This window comes from Penicilliopsis zonata, assembly GCF_001890105.1.
Source record: "Penicilliopsis zonata CBS 506.65 unplaced genomic scaffold ASPZOscaffold_11, whole genome shotgun sequence".
Taxonomy (NCBI): Eukaryota; Fungi; Ascomycota; class Eurotiomycetes; order Eurotiales; family Aspergillaceae; genus Penicilliopsis; species Penicilliopsis zonata.
In genome coordinates, this window is record NW_019208920.1 from 267195 (window position 1) to 280780 (window position 13586).

The 13586-nt window shown below is 49.7% G+C and overlaps 7 protein-coding genes across 7 annotated transcripts; 4 read left to right on the plus strand and 3 right to left on the minus strand.

Annotated features, from left to right (window-relative positions):
• Nucleotides 1-307: 307 nt before the first annotated feature.
• ASPZODRAFT_99213 (hypothetical protein) lies at nucleotides 308-2662 on the plus strand. Its single transcript, XM_022730608.1, has 2 exons — nucleotides 308-529; nucleotides 602-2662. Exons 1-2 carry the CDS (start codon nucleotides 444-446, stop codon nucleotides 2250-2252), a joined length of 1737 nt encoding a protein of 578 aa, XP_022579809.1. The 5' UTR covers nucleotides 308-443; the 3' UTR covers nucleotides 2253-2662.
• On the minus strand, nucleotides 2488-3896 carry ASPZODRAFT_70044 (hypothetical protein; the record flags this gene model as incomplete). The annotated part of the gene is made up of 5 exons (XM_022729640.1): nucleotides 2488-2882; nucleotides 2943-3329; nucleotides 3383-3557; nucleotides 3614-3701; nucleotides 3760-3896. 5 exons carry the CDS (start codon nucleotides 3894-3896, stop codon nucleotides 2488-2490), a joined length of 1182 nt encoding a protein of 393 aa, XP_022579810.1.
• Nucleotides 3897-4182: 286 nt separating this feature from the next.
• On the plus strand, nucleotides 4183-5146 carry ASPZODRAFT_152976 (hypothetical protein; the record flags this gene model as incomplete). The annotated part of the gene is made up of 6 exons (XM_022725916.1): nucleotides 4183-4188; nucleotides 4253-4298; nucleotides 4428-4702; nucleotides 4783-4895; nucleotides 4961-5039; nucleotides 5099-5146. 6 exons carry the CDS (start codon nucleotides 4183-4185, stop codon nucleotides 5144-5146), a joined length of 567 nt encoding a protein of 188 aa, XP_022579811.1.
• A 357-nt stretch (nucleotides 5147-5503) lies between these two features.
• On the minus strand, nucleotides 5504-7037 carry ASPZODRAFT_133946 (hypothetical protein). Its single transcript, XM_022723394.1, has 4 exons — nucleotides 7009-7037; nucleotides 6785-6936; nucleotides 5726-6727; nucleotides 5504-5671 (listed from the first exon to the last, which is right to left on the minus strand). The coding sequence occupies exons 1-4, from the start codon at nucleotides 7021-7023 to the stop codon at nucleotides 5659-5661; spliced, it is 1182 nt and encodes a 393-aa protein (XP_022579812.1). The 5' UTR covers nucleotides 7024-7037; the 3' UTR covers nucleotides 5504-5658.
• Nucleotides 7038-7973: 936 nt separating this feature from the next.
• On the plus strand, nucleotides 7974-9032 carry ASPZODRAFT_69753 (hypothetical protein; the record flags this gene model as incomplete). The annotated part of the gene is made up of 1 exon (XM_022729602.1): nucleotides 7974-9032. The coding sequence occupies one exon, from the start codon at nucleotides 7974-7976 to the stop codon at nucleotides 9030-9032; it is 1059 nt and encodes a 352-aa protein (XP_022579813.1).
• A 150-nt stretch (nucleotides 9033-9182) lies between these two features.
• On the minus strand, nucleotides 9183-10096 carry ASPZODRAFT_152979 (hypothetical protein; the record flags this gene model as incomplete). The annotated part of the gene is made up of 3 exons (XM_022725917.1): nucleotides 9183-9556; nucleotides 9624-9737; nucleotides 9823-10096. The coding sequence occupies 3 exons, from the start codon at nucleotides 10094-10096 to the stop codon at nucleotides 9183-9185; spliced, it is 762 nt and encodes a 253-aa protein (XP_022579814.1).
• Nucleotides 10097-10494: 398 nt separating this feature from the next.
• ASPZODRAFT_570040 (hypothetical protein) lies at nucleotides 10495-12675 on the plus strand. Its single transcript, XM_022728651.1, has 6 exons — nucleotides 10495-10661; nucleotides 10717-11534; nucleotides 11586-11807; nucleotides 11865-11921; nucleotides 11974-12316; nucleotides 12362-12675. Exons 1-6 carry the CDS (start codon nucleotides 10574-10576, stop codon nucleotides 12388-12390), a joined length of 1557 nt encoding a protein of 518 aa, XP_022579815.1. The 5' UTR covers nucleotides 10495-10573; the 3' UTR covers nucleotides 12391-12675.
• The last annotated feature ends 911 nt before the right edge of the window (nucleotides 12676-13586 follow it).

Sequence of the window (13586 nt, forward strand, 5' to 3'; positions counted from 1 at the left end):
GAAACCAAATACGGCGCAGAGGCAGTGGCAGTGCGGCGGCTGAGTGCAGATCATGTGCAATACAATACCAAAACACAGCTACTCTCAAAATATGCGTATTATACTACCATTTCACGTATTCAAATTACCAAATACCAGCCGTCATCACATGCATCCCCGCCCAGCCACACTCCGCATCTGCTGCCAATCAAGCGATGACGTAGTCGCGGAGCTCTATGTAGTAAGAGTCGGAGATACTGTTGTTCCGTTCCCGGTCATTGGGAGGAGCTTTGTGGTCCGTGCCCTGCCAGAAAAAGGCAGGAGCGATAAAAGATAAAAAAAAAAAAAAAAAAAGAAGAAAATTGGGCTCGATTGAACACCTCAGAGCAATTATTTTGCTGCCTGCCTTGTCTTTGCTGCCATCTGAGAGTGGCGAACTAAGCTGCAGCCTGTTCCAGTCCATTATGCACTCCTATATTCGCCCAAACGATTATGTCGGTGTTCGGTTGCCTTCGGAGGGTACCAGGATCATCCGACCTGTGCCAAATACGTGAGTTGGTTGAGTGCCTGGCAATGCTAGGGAGCCTGTGGTATTCTGGTGGCGCTAATGTCTTCCTCGCAGTACGGTTTCGCTAGGAAAATACGGCAGCTTCCCTGCGAATCAGATTATCGGGCGACCGTACCACCTCACCTTCGAGATCACCGAGACCCCCGACGAAGATGGGAACATCTTGCGCGTTGTGTCTGCTGCTGAGCTCCATGCAGAATCCTTGATTAGTGATGGCTCCGGAGAGGCAGATGGAGAGGGGGAAGAGCTGGAGATGTATGGTGATGGCGATGCTCCCATGCGCACGAACCGCGAAATCGTTGACGACTCGTCCACGCAGAAGATGACGCTGGAGGAGATTGAGGCGTTGAAGAAGGAGGCAGGTGGTGCAGGGCGGGAGATCATCGCAAAGTTGCTTGAATCACACACAGCCCTGGATCAGAAGACCGCGTTCTCCCTCGCCAAGTACACTTTGCGCAAGCGGAAGAAGTACATGAGGCGATTTACCCCGATTCCTCTGGATGTCGGTTTCCTTACCAACTACATGCTCGGTGAAAAGGATGCGGCAAAAATCATGGAGCTGAGAGATGAGGCAATCGGGCTGATTGGGTGTTGGGGGAATGTTCATCATGGTGGAAATACGCCCATTGAGGATGCCATGGGGTCAAGGCCCAACAGTCGTTATTTCGTTGTCGACGAAACTGGTGGTCTCATCGTTGCCGCGATGGCTGAGCGAATGGGCATTTTATTCTCTGAAGATGGCGATGATGAAGCAACCTCTACAGTACCTGAACCATCGCAGCATCCGGCCAACGAAGATGGCCAGACTGAAGCAGACCAGACAGAGCCCGGTGCGGAAGATTCCGTACCGTCCCGCTCACCACATCAGCAGCCCATGTCTGCTTCTGGAAATACAATCACCCTCCTTCATGCCCATACACGACCCAATCTTTCTCTCCTGAAGTACTTTGGCTTCGACTATGATAATCCAGACGAGTCTCACCCGCTTTTCAAGCATTTGAAAACGGTGTCCTGGCTGCAACTCGTTGACCCTAGCACAGATCCTATATACTCAAATGAGCCAGAGGAACCGTCGCAGGAGACACTGTCAACGATGAAGGCCAGCAAACGCAATGCATTTTATCGCAAGCGGAATCGCTGGGCGCGGACTCGAAATGTTGTGGATGAGGCCCGAGCGGGGGGCTTTGATGGTCTTATCGTCGCCAGTTTGATGGAACCTGCCACGATCATGAAATACGCTGTGCCATTACTTACCGGCTCTGCCTCTGTAGTGGCATTTTCACCCACCGTTGAACCGCTGTCCGAACTCGTCGATCTGTATTCCACACATCGCAAAACAGCCTTCATCACCCAAAAACGGCAAATTAGAGAGCAGGATGAAGAAGACCAGGTACAGGGCTTGGCTGAACTCGAGGCCGAATTCATAGTCGACCCCTCGCTTCTCGTCGCGGCGTCAGTCCAGACCTCCCGAGTGCGCTCATGGCAGGTTCTCCCCGGTCGTACACATCCATTAATGTCCAGCCGTGGCGGGCCCGAGGGTTACATATTTCATGCCATCCGTGTTCTGCCGGCGCAAGACCATATCCAGGCAGCTGGCAATCAAAGCCGAAAGAGAAGGAAAGTCTCGCAGAAGGAAACCACAGCTCCTGCAACTACTGCTACCGACAGTGGTGACGCCAATACCGATATCCAAATGAGATTATAGTCAGTTACATGGGGAAATATAGAGAACAGCCTACCGCAGATTTTTGTATGGTTATTTTGGCATCAACATCAGGTCCTTACGAGTGCCTTAAAGGTTTATATAAATGTAATTACAGGGCCTCGGAACAAGTCACTATAGATGGAAATCTGCCGCTAGTTGCCAAGATGCGAAAATACTTTCGCTTCCATGTGACGATGGAAATCATTATACAAAATTTTGTGCTCGGAATATATCTTTACTTAATATTCATTACTTCACATCCATCCCGTACAACACCCACTAACCCGCCGGTTTGGACAGCTTCCGACCCGCCTCCAGAGAGACGCCACTCGATTTCCGCCAGACCTTCCAGCCATGTGATTCTCGTCTGCGCGGGAACTTCTATCCTCTGCAACTGCTCTCCCAGCGCGGTGAGAATGTCTGCTAGGGCGAGACCTCGATTGGCCTTGAGAGTGTTGAGAGTTGACAGGCAGGAAGTGACATCGCTCGTGGAAAGTAAAGTATTCATGATTTCGTGGATATCAGAGGGATGAGGAGCAGCAATACAATCATAAATTGTCTCGTTGGTGATAACTTCTGGTTCGGGGAGAGGTTGATCTTTCGGGGCATTCCTTAGGGGTAACGGTTTGCCTGCAAGAGAAAGATTAACGAGTAGACCAAAAGGAGCCTACTAAGAAAGGATATTCTTACTGCTTGCACGGCATGCTTGTAGCACATTCAATGCTCGGCGCATATCGCCCTTGCTCAACTTAACCAGACTCTGGATTGCCTCAGGCCGAATCTGCACCTTCTCCTTCTCAATGACTTGATCAACTAGGACCTTGATATCTGCCTCTTTCAGAGGACTAAAGCGGAAACGAGTACACCTAGAAAGAAGTGCTGGCGACAGTTTATGCGTGTAGTTTGCTATAATGCAGAATCGGGTGTTAGCGGTGTATTTCTCCATGATTCGGCGGAGAGCCATCTGTGCTGTTGATGTCATAGCGTCCGCTTCGTCAAGGATGATCAACTTGAAGGCGCCAAGAGAGGAGCTATTGGCGGTTGTTGAGGGAGCCATAGAAAAGATTTGCTTGGTGCCTAGTGGCTCTTAGTTCCCATTATATAGTTCCGCCATGAATGGTAAGACTGACTAGCAAATGTCTTGATCTGCTCTCGTACGACATCAATGCCTCGATCGTCACTGGCATTGAGCTCCAACACCATCTGTCGCATATTTTTGCCGCCGTATATCCGTCTGGCAAGCGCGAGAATCGTAGATGTTTTTCCTGTTCCGGGGGGCCCGTATAGGAGGAGATGCGGTAAACGCTGCCAAAAGAGCTTAGCTATAGCCTCAAAGGTAGGAATGGGATTGGAGCCTATACATTTGCGTCAATAAATTTATTGATTGTAGCGAGGATATCCTGATGCCCGGAGACATCATCGAGTGTGTTGGGTCGATATTTTTCTACCCTTTTTAATATCAGAATGTGTCATACGTCTAGAAAGATTTATAATAACAGTCACTTACCATGGTAAATTATCTTGGGCCTCAACCGGCAGGTCTGCTGCTGGTCTCTTAGCTTTTGAGTTCGTGTTGTCAGAGCTGAACTGGACAGTCCCTTTGGAGGGCACGTCCACGTCCATTTCGTCCTCAAAATCCGACATGATAGAGGCAGGATTGAGAAAAGCCGGGTCTGGAAAAACCGATCAAGCAGCTCAATGAATAATTCACAGTTTCACTGGAGACAATACTTGCTGGTCTCAAGCCGACGCGTGAAGCTTCTCGAGGCGCGTAAAGAGGTTCGGGACCGGAAAAATAACCTGCAACAGCCGCGCGGGCGGTGAGCGATGACATGCGGACCTCCCGCTGCAACCCAAACGAACAACCATCACATCGCAACCCTCATTAGACAGGCTCTAGGAGGCGTTGACTATTCTTCCGACTTGCAAGATGCCTGTATGTGACATTATGCTTCATATGAGTGTTATAAATCAGCCATTCCTCATTGACGATGTTTTAGGCCTACCACTCCATCTTCCTCGAGGACCGGGATGTCCCCGTAATTGGTATGCCTACATGCACAACCCCCCCCCTCCGCCTCAATGCATCACGGGCAAATTGACCAAGGTCAAGCCTTTGACGCCAGGAGAATGCATTCCAGAGATGGCTAACTCTGCTTCTTACGATCAATGTAGGAAACTTCCCCATTCTCCCCCTCCGCACTCGCACGCGCGGCCCCGCATACACGCTTCCCCCGCTACCGCCTAATACCGCCGATATCGACGTACCCGCGGACAGCGAATCGTACGACTGCATCGACGAGGTCTTGTCTCTGTTTCGAGCCAATGTCTTATTCCGGAACTTTGAGATCAATGGACCGGCGGATCGGATGCTTATCTACGGCATCCTCTTCATCAGCGAGTGTCTGGGCAAGGTCAAGCCGACGATGACAGCTCGGGAGGCCGAGAAGGTATATACCCTGCTTCAGAGTCAATGTCTCGCCATATGATTGTGATTGTATATCTAACCGCATCTTCTTCCTTTGGCCAGGCTCTTATTAACGCCTCCCTCGAGAACTTCGCCATTCCCGGTGACGTGTCGTTCCCTCTCAATCAGGCGTTCGAGGCACCTCACGATCGCCAAGATGCAGAGACCCTCAGAGCGTACGTTGTGAAAAGGAAGGATCGGGGAATCGATAGTGTTACAATGGCTAACAATTTAAACTTAGATATATCTCCCAAGTGAGACAGGAGATTGCGCTTCGTCTTCATGCGAGGTTATACGCTGACGGTCCTAGTCCATCCAAGGCAAGTTCCCTATCTCTGTTTGCCACGTACACGCCGCGTCTAACATGGAATTAAAACAGTGGTGGCTCAGTTTCGCGAAGAGGAAGTTCATGGGCAAGAGCCTGTAGATGGAATGAAGCGGAGGATTGAGCAGCTGTTTTCTTTTCTTAGTATTATATTGATCTCTCCAGCGTACAAAGAGCACCTGTAGCCTCTTTTTCATTTCAAGGAGCAGCCATTGCCGTGGTTATATGTACAGTATTGTAGGAAGTGACCCAGTTGCAATGCATCTGGTTCTGGTAGGGATGGACTTATCAATCTAAGAAACCAATATCATTTCTGATCCTGCTTGTATATAATAATGGTACTGAATGCGCCACACTATGACTAACCCTGCGCAATTGGCCAACTCTTACCGACTACTAGAATATTCTGTCCGAGGGAAACATCAAAGTATGAAAGCCATAGTTGCTGCCTTCATAATCTTCTTTCACCTAATGAGAAGTGTAGGACCGGTCCATCATCCAGTGCTGCCAATGACTCTCAATGGTATCATCTATGCAAACTGCTGGAGAAAGAAAAGACACCCGAGCGCTCGACAGACGAAGCATTTGAGGTAGTTCTTCTGAATGCGATGTCTTCAAACCTCTTTCCTGGAGGACTGTTACTGATAGGCAGCAATACGGAGTTTAAGGCATTCGACCTACCAAGTACGTTGATGCTGATCGACGTGGATCTCGTTCCGGTCTCCGAACGGATTGTTCTCATCGTCATCCTCTTCTTCTGATTCGGATTCTGAATCGCTGGGGTAAACTCTGTGGCGGGATGCCAACGAAGAAATGGAAAGGTTTGCAGGCCGTGGCGGTCTCGGTGGCTTGGGGGGATTGACGGCAAGGCCAGAAAAGCTTTCTCTGATGTCTTGCTCTCGATATGGCCACTTGCCCTCGAGAACATCCTGGTCACTGTCGCTATCGTAGTCGACACTCTTGTCAAGGACCTCAAATGCCGTGAGAGCCGTGACAAGCTCTTCATTTGCATGGATAAGACTTCCAAGAAACTCCTCGCTCTCGATGTGCTGGATGTATCGAAGAATCTGGTGCCGGAGCTTCTTGCATGTCTCGAATCTATTGATCACTTCTGCATCCTCGCTCACACGTTTAGTCTCTCGGTTGACAAGCTTAAGGGCGTTGAGGAGATTGGTGCTTGCCACCGAGCAGGAGGCCAGACTCTGTAGAATTTCTGGGCGTTCTTTATCCAGACTAAACTTCCTTTCGTGGGTCTTCTTCTCTTTCTTCTTCGATTTGCTAGAAGAATATTTGTGTTTAGGACTACTGAGAACCGTGGCTGGTCCATCTCCAGCAGATATAGAGACCGAATGCCCCAGTGGCAGTTCACTCGACTCCCCCGCATCGCGCAAAACCTTTGCTTTGGCCAAGTTTGCGGGTTGTTTTCTCTTAGGCAGTTGCTTGTAGAGGGCGGCGATCTGTTCCATTCCATGTGTATTCTTGTAACTCACCGCCCATTGGCCGAAAAGTTCCTTGCATTTTTGTTTGACCAGGGGATCCGAAATAGGATCAGTCGCAGCAATTCGTAATCTCTCTAGAAGGGTCTCGTCGGCGAATTCCCTCAGAAATCGATCTCCGGCGTTTTGAATGAGAAAGTCGAGAATGGTGAGTGCTCTTAACTGCCGGTGGAGGTTACCATATTTGCTATGTAATTGTTAGAAAATTAAAAGTACGCTCTCGACGTGGCGGATGTCTACTCACAGCTTCTTGCGTAACGCACGGCTTGCTTCTTTCGGGCCACTAGCTTGGATGCGAATGACTTCGATGAGATCAATAATTCCACTCGAGTCCTCGATCTCGTACTGTTCACTCGTGAGGACCTCGATCTGCACTGTCACTGCAGAGTACGGCTTCTTCAAGCCGCATATTTTTTCAGCGACCAGACATTCGTTTTAGGTTGTGGTGGTGCAGAATAATAAACATACCGAGCTGTGAAACATGGTGGAGGAAGGCTTGCTTTGGAGACCTGCTGTCAGCAATTCTAGACGTCGAACTCAGCTAAAAGCCGAATGAATGCTTCTAACCTATTTTCTCCCTTGTATTCCAATCTCAATTCATCCAAATCTTCAATAGCCAGCCCTGGGGCGTTGAAAATCGTGGTAGGATGCGCGACTCGACACCGATGACGTCTGGAGGGGCCGTGCGTCAATCTAAGCCCTCGTAGGGATTATTCGAGCGCCGTTTCAGGTATATCTCGGCCTCGGTATTATGCGAGAGGCGTTTCCAGGATGTTGGAAGAGAGAGGAACTTGTCAGTTGCCAAGAATCGCAGATACTATCGTCGTCAAAACTCCCGTGCTATCCGGTGGGCTGATTAACCAAGTGATAACGACTCGGGCGTCGTTGAAGAAGTTGATAGGGATATGTTGCAAAAATAAGGATACCAGGCTGGTCTGATCTCAAGTGAGATGTCTGTCAAACCCCCAAACTGGTGAAGAAGGGGTGTTGTACAGACTTTCAAGGCAAACTTTTGTGACAAAACATCTCACATGCTGGTCTGGCTCGTGACTGCCCCTCGCCTGTCGTCCGGGGTGGCCCAAAGAGGACTAGGGCGGGACCAGGTTGAGGGAGCAACGTGAAAGCGCTGCCGGGAATCGGTTGACTGGCATTATTATTGTTACAATTGCATTCTGGTCCATCAACCATTGTTTGTGTGTTGTTGAGGCTCTGCTACCTGCCAGAGCAGATCTGTCATTTCTGATTCTATGCCAGTGCCCTGGAAAACCCACTCGACAATCAATCCGAAGCGCTTCCTCCTACAGCTGATCGTCTGCTCCACTTTCGTCCTGGCCCTGAGCGTCGTCATCCATTTCCGATCCCGCCTCACCCATCTTATCGCCGACATTACCCCTCCTCCACGAATTTTTTCTACCACCTCCCTGTCATCAAATATGTCTTACCAGCAGGAGCGGCTCATTGCCGAACTCGCCGTTCAGCGCGCCAGCCTTTTGACCCAGAAGGTCTTCTTCGAGAAGGCCAAGGGCACCGTTTCGAAAGATGACAAGTCTCCTGTTACCATTGGCGATTTTGGGGCACAAGCTCTGATTATTCAGGCCATCCGCAAGAACTTCCCCAACGATGAAATTGTTGCTGAGGAAGAAGCCAGCTCTCTAAGAGAGGATAAGGCTCTGAGCTCTGAGATCTGGCGCTTGGTCAAGGATATCAAACTGGAGGATGAGGAGAGCAACAATTTGCTGGGCGGTCAATTGCCAAGTGAGGAGGCCATGCTGGACATTATTGATCAGGGAAAGAGCGCCGGTGGTGCTCAGGGACGTATCTGGGCGCTGGACCCCATTGACGGCACCAAGGGCTTCCTTCGGGGTGGGCAATACGCCGTTTGTCTCGGTTTGATCGTGGACGGCGATGTCCAAGTCGGGGCAATTGGATGCCCCAATCTGCCCGTCGACGACTCTGTGACTATCTCCTCCCAGACCGGTGCCCAGCAGACCAGTGATGCCGGTAAGGGCGTCCTCTTCTCCGCAGTCAAGGGCACCGGAGCCACCAGTCGCCCTCTTTCCAACGGCACTCTCGCTGCCAGCAAGCCGATTTCCATGCGTCCCGTTCCCGATCTTTCGCAGGCCGTCTTCTGCGAGGGTGTTGAGGCAGGTCACTCCGCCCAGGGCGACAACGCCGCTGTCGCCGAACTCCTGGGTATCACTAAGCCCAGCGTGCGTTTGGACTCCCAGGCCAAATACTGCTCCATTGCCCGTGGAGCCGGTGACATTTACCTGCGTCTGCCGGTCAAGAAGGACTACCAGGAGAAGATCTGGGATCACGCTGCTGGGGATCTCATCGTGCGGGAGGCTGGCGGCCAGGTGACTGATATCTACGGCAACCGACTGGATTTCAGCAAAGGCAGGACCCTGGCTGCCAACAAGGGCGTGGTCGCGGCTCCCAAGGCCATTCAGGATCAGGTCATTAATGCGGTTAAAACTGTGTTGAAGCTATAGAAGAACAATGTTGTACATAAAGTGTGGAGGCAGAAATGTGTATCTAGAATACAATTGGTAGGTACTGAGGATATAGAAAGCAACAGCGCCTAAATATACACAAGCCCAAACAGAATGAGACCGACCCCCTGAACAAATAATTGCCATCCTTTATTTGATCTTCTTTGCCTTGAGCTTGATGGTCTCCCCGTTGACGAAGATACCCTTGCCCTTGTACGGCTCCGGCTGCCTCCACGCTCTGATTCTAGCAGCAAACTGCGTCACGGCCACCTTGTCAACGCTCTCCAGTAGGATACGCGTAGGCTGGGGAGTGCTAGCTTTGACCCCCTTGGGAATTCCCAATTCGATGGGGTGCGAGAATCCGAGCTTGAGAGACACGAACTGCTGGCCAGGGAACTCGGGTTTGATAGTGGTCGCGGTGGACTCGATCATGGCTCGGTAACCCACACCAACCAGACTGAGAATACAGATGTGTCCTTCCGAGACTCCAAGGATATGGTTCTGCAGTTGTGCGCGGGCCGTTCCTACAAGGTGATGAATCATCGGTTAGAACAAAACTCTTCTGTCTTCATCTTCGTAGCAAATCCATACCCCACATGGCACGCTGGTGCGGAATCAACGGATCCAAAATCGAGACAGAAGCCTTGTGCGTGGCCTCGTCGTGGGCGACATCAACAAAGGGAGGAAGTTTCATGGTTATTTCGCCTAAGGGTAGAAATTGTGAGTTAGCCCGAGGGGATCAACATGGCAGTGGGAAAAAAAGGGCAATGATGAGTCCTGTCTCTCTTACCCAATGGCCCCTTGATTTCAATAGCAGTATTTGGGATCTCTTTTCCCCGGCCTCGCACTTTAGGATTCCGGATATTGATGAATTGAAGAGACACTTCCGGTGGTACTGAGACCGGAGCGCCGCCAATACGGGACTGGGCCGGCGACGTCGACGAGAAGCATTGCGCTCGAAGAGGGCGGGAGAAAGCCGGTGCCAGGAACACAGGGAGCGAGCTCCCTCTCAGAGGGTCCCGTGTCAGCTGCTTCAAGCAGCTTCGCGATATAGAGCACGACATGGCGATGTTGGGTGGTTGGCTGCTTTATTGACTTGGCAGCTCCGATCTCAGATGGAATTTGTCCGCAGGCCGTGGTTTCTGAAATAGGTTTAGCGTGTGCTATACCACGTGACTACTATATACTAAACGATTTATTAAGGCAATATTATTTCTCTTTTCTTTCTTTTAACTTAAAAGAAATTCCCAGGCAAATTCTGTGAGGAAGAAAGTTGCTTCTGGCATGCGTACAGAGTCATGTGAGAGTCCGTCTGAGCTCTTGAAATGCTTCAATTCCTCATTCCCGTCTCTTCCACGCTTTCCTTCTCCCATCAGATCATGACTTGTTGCCCACTCTTTGCCAGATGACCCTGTCTTATAATTATTTCCTTGATTAGGGGATCGATATTTTGCGCGTTTAGCTATACGGATCCCCAGCACTGTCATTTCTTTTCTTTGCTTTACAGACCAATCGGGCTGTACGCCCTGAAGACCGTGAAGATGGGTTTCATTCATTTCCTTTCCTCATTCTTACTTCTATTTGTCTTTTCTCCCCTGGCCTTCGGAAAATCGGATATAATACAGCATGGTGAGTTTCCGATAGGGGAAATGAAGACCGCGTGTCCTACTGATGGCAGCGCCAGACCTTTCTACTCAGATTGAGAGCTCGTTCGAGAACGTGGACCTCGCTTCATTCCTCAACACTAGGTCTCGACAGCATGATACCATTATGACCGAGGCTCTAGACCTCCTGGAATCGATGAAGGCGTCTCCTTCCTGTAACCGGATTGCAGCAACAAAACTAGTTACCTCGTGTCAATCTATCGGGGAGGCTGCAGAGAAGGCCACTCCAGATGTACACCTAGCCTTGGATTATGTCAAGTCTTTGTACGCTGCGAGACTTGCCCTCTGCGAACTGAAAGGGGCGGGGGCCTCGATTCCAACTTCGTGTATTCCGATCACAGTCAATAAAAAACAACGGAAGGGGCTTTTTGGTCTCTCTACAAAGTCAAATTTTCAAATTGACTTCTCGGAATCCACAACACCTGTGGCGCTCGAGTCGTGTCTCAAAGCAATGGAATCTCGACCACAATGGTGGACTTCTTACAGTAATAGCAGGCAGAATGCTATGATCATTTGCCAGGCAGCTAGAATCGAGACTGAGAAGGATGAACTGCTGGAACTACATAGATCGATCGTGGACAGTACAATCAAGTTGAATCAGGGGCTTCAGGATGCCCTACAGAGAGCAGCTGCCGAGTCTGCTCAACATGACGCCTTTGCCAAAGCTGTCGCATCAATGCGATCGAACCTGAGTCGTGAAATGGGTGAGACGGAGTCTCAATTGCAACGTGCGATGAGTTCTTTCATCCATGATTTGGAATCTACTGTGGGTTCTCTGGTTTCAAGCGTGGCTGCAGTGCTGAGGGTAGTGGATCTGGAGGCTGTCGTTCTACAGAATGTAGGTCAGGAACTGTATAGGGCTTGGAAGATTAGTTCTAACGTTACCTAGGACATCCGAAATGCAACTTACGAGCTGGCATTTCTCTCAGATACACTGAGAGATATTAACAAAGCTGAATTGGAAAGAAATGAGGCCCTGATGTCTGTGCATCAGGAAGGCTTCGAGGCGAACAACCAACTCACTACAGCATTACGGTCTTCTATACAATCTATATTGGAGAGAGACGTCACTCGACTTACCCAGGAATTGGGAAGTTTTGATACAGCATTGGTAAGCGATTTTGCTGAGACAAATGTCTCTGAAACGTTATCCACTGACTGCACCCAGGACTGGCTCGGTGGAAAACTGAATCTCGTTATACAACAGGAAGTTATGATATCTCAGGTTTGATTGTCTGCCCCTGAAGATACAAGAGAAAGGCTCTAATTCTTTCCAGCGTCTTCAAAATGTGCAGACAGCTCTGGAAGAATCGGAGACAAAAGCCGGAAGCCTCCTGAAAGCACAGTCACTTCAGTCGGAGGCTATAGCTGCACAATCTCACGCGCAAGATACCCTTCGACTGAACACACAGATTATACAGTCACTCCTTGACAAAGCCATGGCCACGGCGGCGAATATGCAGGCCATCGTAGAGGAATCTACCTCGAAGTTCCACAACGCGCCAGGTCTACAAGGCCTGGTAGGCAAATTCTCCGTTTGGACTCTCTGTGCTCTTCTTTCCGGCCTTGTTGGGGCACAGAATCCACGCTCCAGCATGCTCGTACTCCTTATTAGCTCTAGTGAGTATGATTCCGATGCAGTTTACTATCTACTGACATTTATAGTACATTTCGTACTCATGAATATATTATGATCAACGACTGACGACCTGACGACTTTTTTCCTTGATCCCATGCTATTTATTTTCATCGCCAATATTTAATCTCATTTCGCTTCCCTACCTGCTCTTCGCTTTCTCGGTGCATTGATGACTGTGTGCGACACATGTTGTCGCGCTCACTTGCATTTTTCGTCTTCGTTTACTCGGCGTTTTGATTTTCATCCGTCTGTGCTTTCAGTTACAGGTCCATCAAGGAGAAAGATATCAAGATGGATAGCTTTAGGTAGATATGCCTGAGCATTTGAGTTTAACTTAAAAGTCAACTTGTTTGTTTCAACTGCCAATGATACCCTAGCAAAAGCCTACTACTACTAAGCAATGCCCAGAGTAGGCGTGAAGCTCTAGTCATCCTTGATATTCGGGTCCTTACGGGCTCTCGGCACGAACCGGCCTCTGCTTCTGGATTCACTAGAGCAGGAATGCAGTCACTACAGCTTGCTCCAGTCGTTTCAGTCAGTAGCAGGTTCATTCACTGGCGTGTTGAGACTTGACACATTGCCTCGAACAGGCAGATAGCCAGTATTCATTCCCTTGTACCTTTGTCACTCAGACCCGGTTGATGACATACCAAATGCCCTGGAATCAAAGAATAGCCGCCCCCACCAGGCTAGATATGTTCCTTGAACATACTCTGTAATATCCAGGTGAGGTCGGCTTTTGAAAACGGGCTGAAGGACTTTGGGGGTCGATACCATTACCCAGTGCCTAGTGCCCACTCTCACACACCCATGGTGTTGGGCACACATTCCCACTCCACTCGTGTGGAGTACCCCATCTTTATCCCTGATTATCAGGATGCTAAGTGACGAAGTCGCCCTGGTTCTTGTGGAGAAATTACTAGCAGTTCCAGCATTGTCAGCATGGGAACCCAACCGCGTCATACGGCGTATACCTCCCCGAGAGTTACCTTTAATGTTGATCTTCCATCCTGTAGTTTTGATATCAGAATAGTACACAACGAAGATATTCCTCAGAAGTACTCCGAAGACTGCCACTGGATACTACCTATTGGTAATTGAGGCTTCCAAAAGGCCCAGTCTGAGACTCTTGGACTCTTCACACAGTGTTGACCGCCTCCAGCCGAGGGACAGCGAATACCGAGCGTATGATTGGTGCAGCCCCTGGACTAGGCCCAAAAAAGAAACTACCGGTGGACCTTTCGGGAACCG

Excerpts from the sequence above, each read along its gene's own strand:
- ASPZODRAFT_99213 (XM_022730608.1), top strand. The coding sequence starts at position 444 with ATGCACTCCTATATTCGCCCAAACGATTATGTCGGTGTTCGGTTGCCT. Across the intron at positions 530-601 it reads ATCCGACCTGTGCCAAATAC|TACGGTTTCGCTAGGAAAAT; the intron begins GTGAGTTGGTTG and ends TCTTCCTCGCAG.
- ASPZODRAFT_570040 (XM_022728651.1), top strand. The coding sequence starts at position 10,574 with ATGGGTTTCATTCATTTCCTTTCCTCATTCTTACTTCTATTTGTCTTT. Across the intron at positions 11,808-11,864 it reads GAAGTTTTGATACAGCATTG|GACTGGCTCGGTGGAAAACT; the intron begins GTAAGCGATTTT and ends GACTGCACCCAG. Across the intron at positions 12,317-12,361 it reads CGTACTCCTTATTAGCTCTA|TACATTTCGTACTCATGAAT; the intron begins GTGAGTATGATT and ends TGACATTTATAG.
- ASPZODRAFT_133946 (XM_022723394.1), bottom strand. Across the intron at positions 6,728-6,784 it reads CGTGCGTTACGCAAGAAGCT|CAAATATGGTAACCTCCACC; the intron begins GTGAGTAGACAT and ends ACAATTACATAG.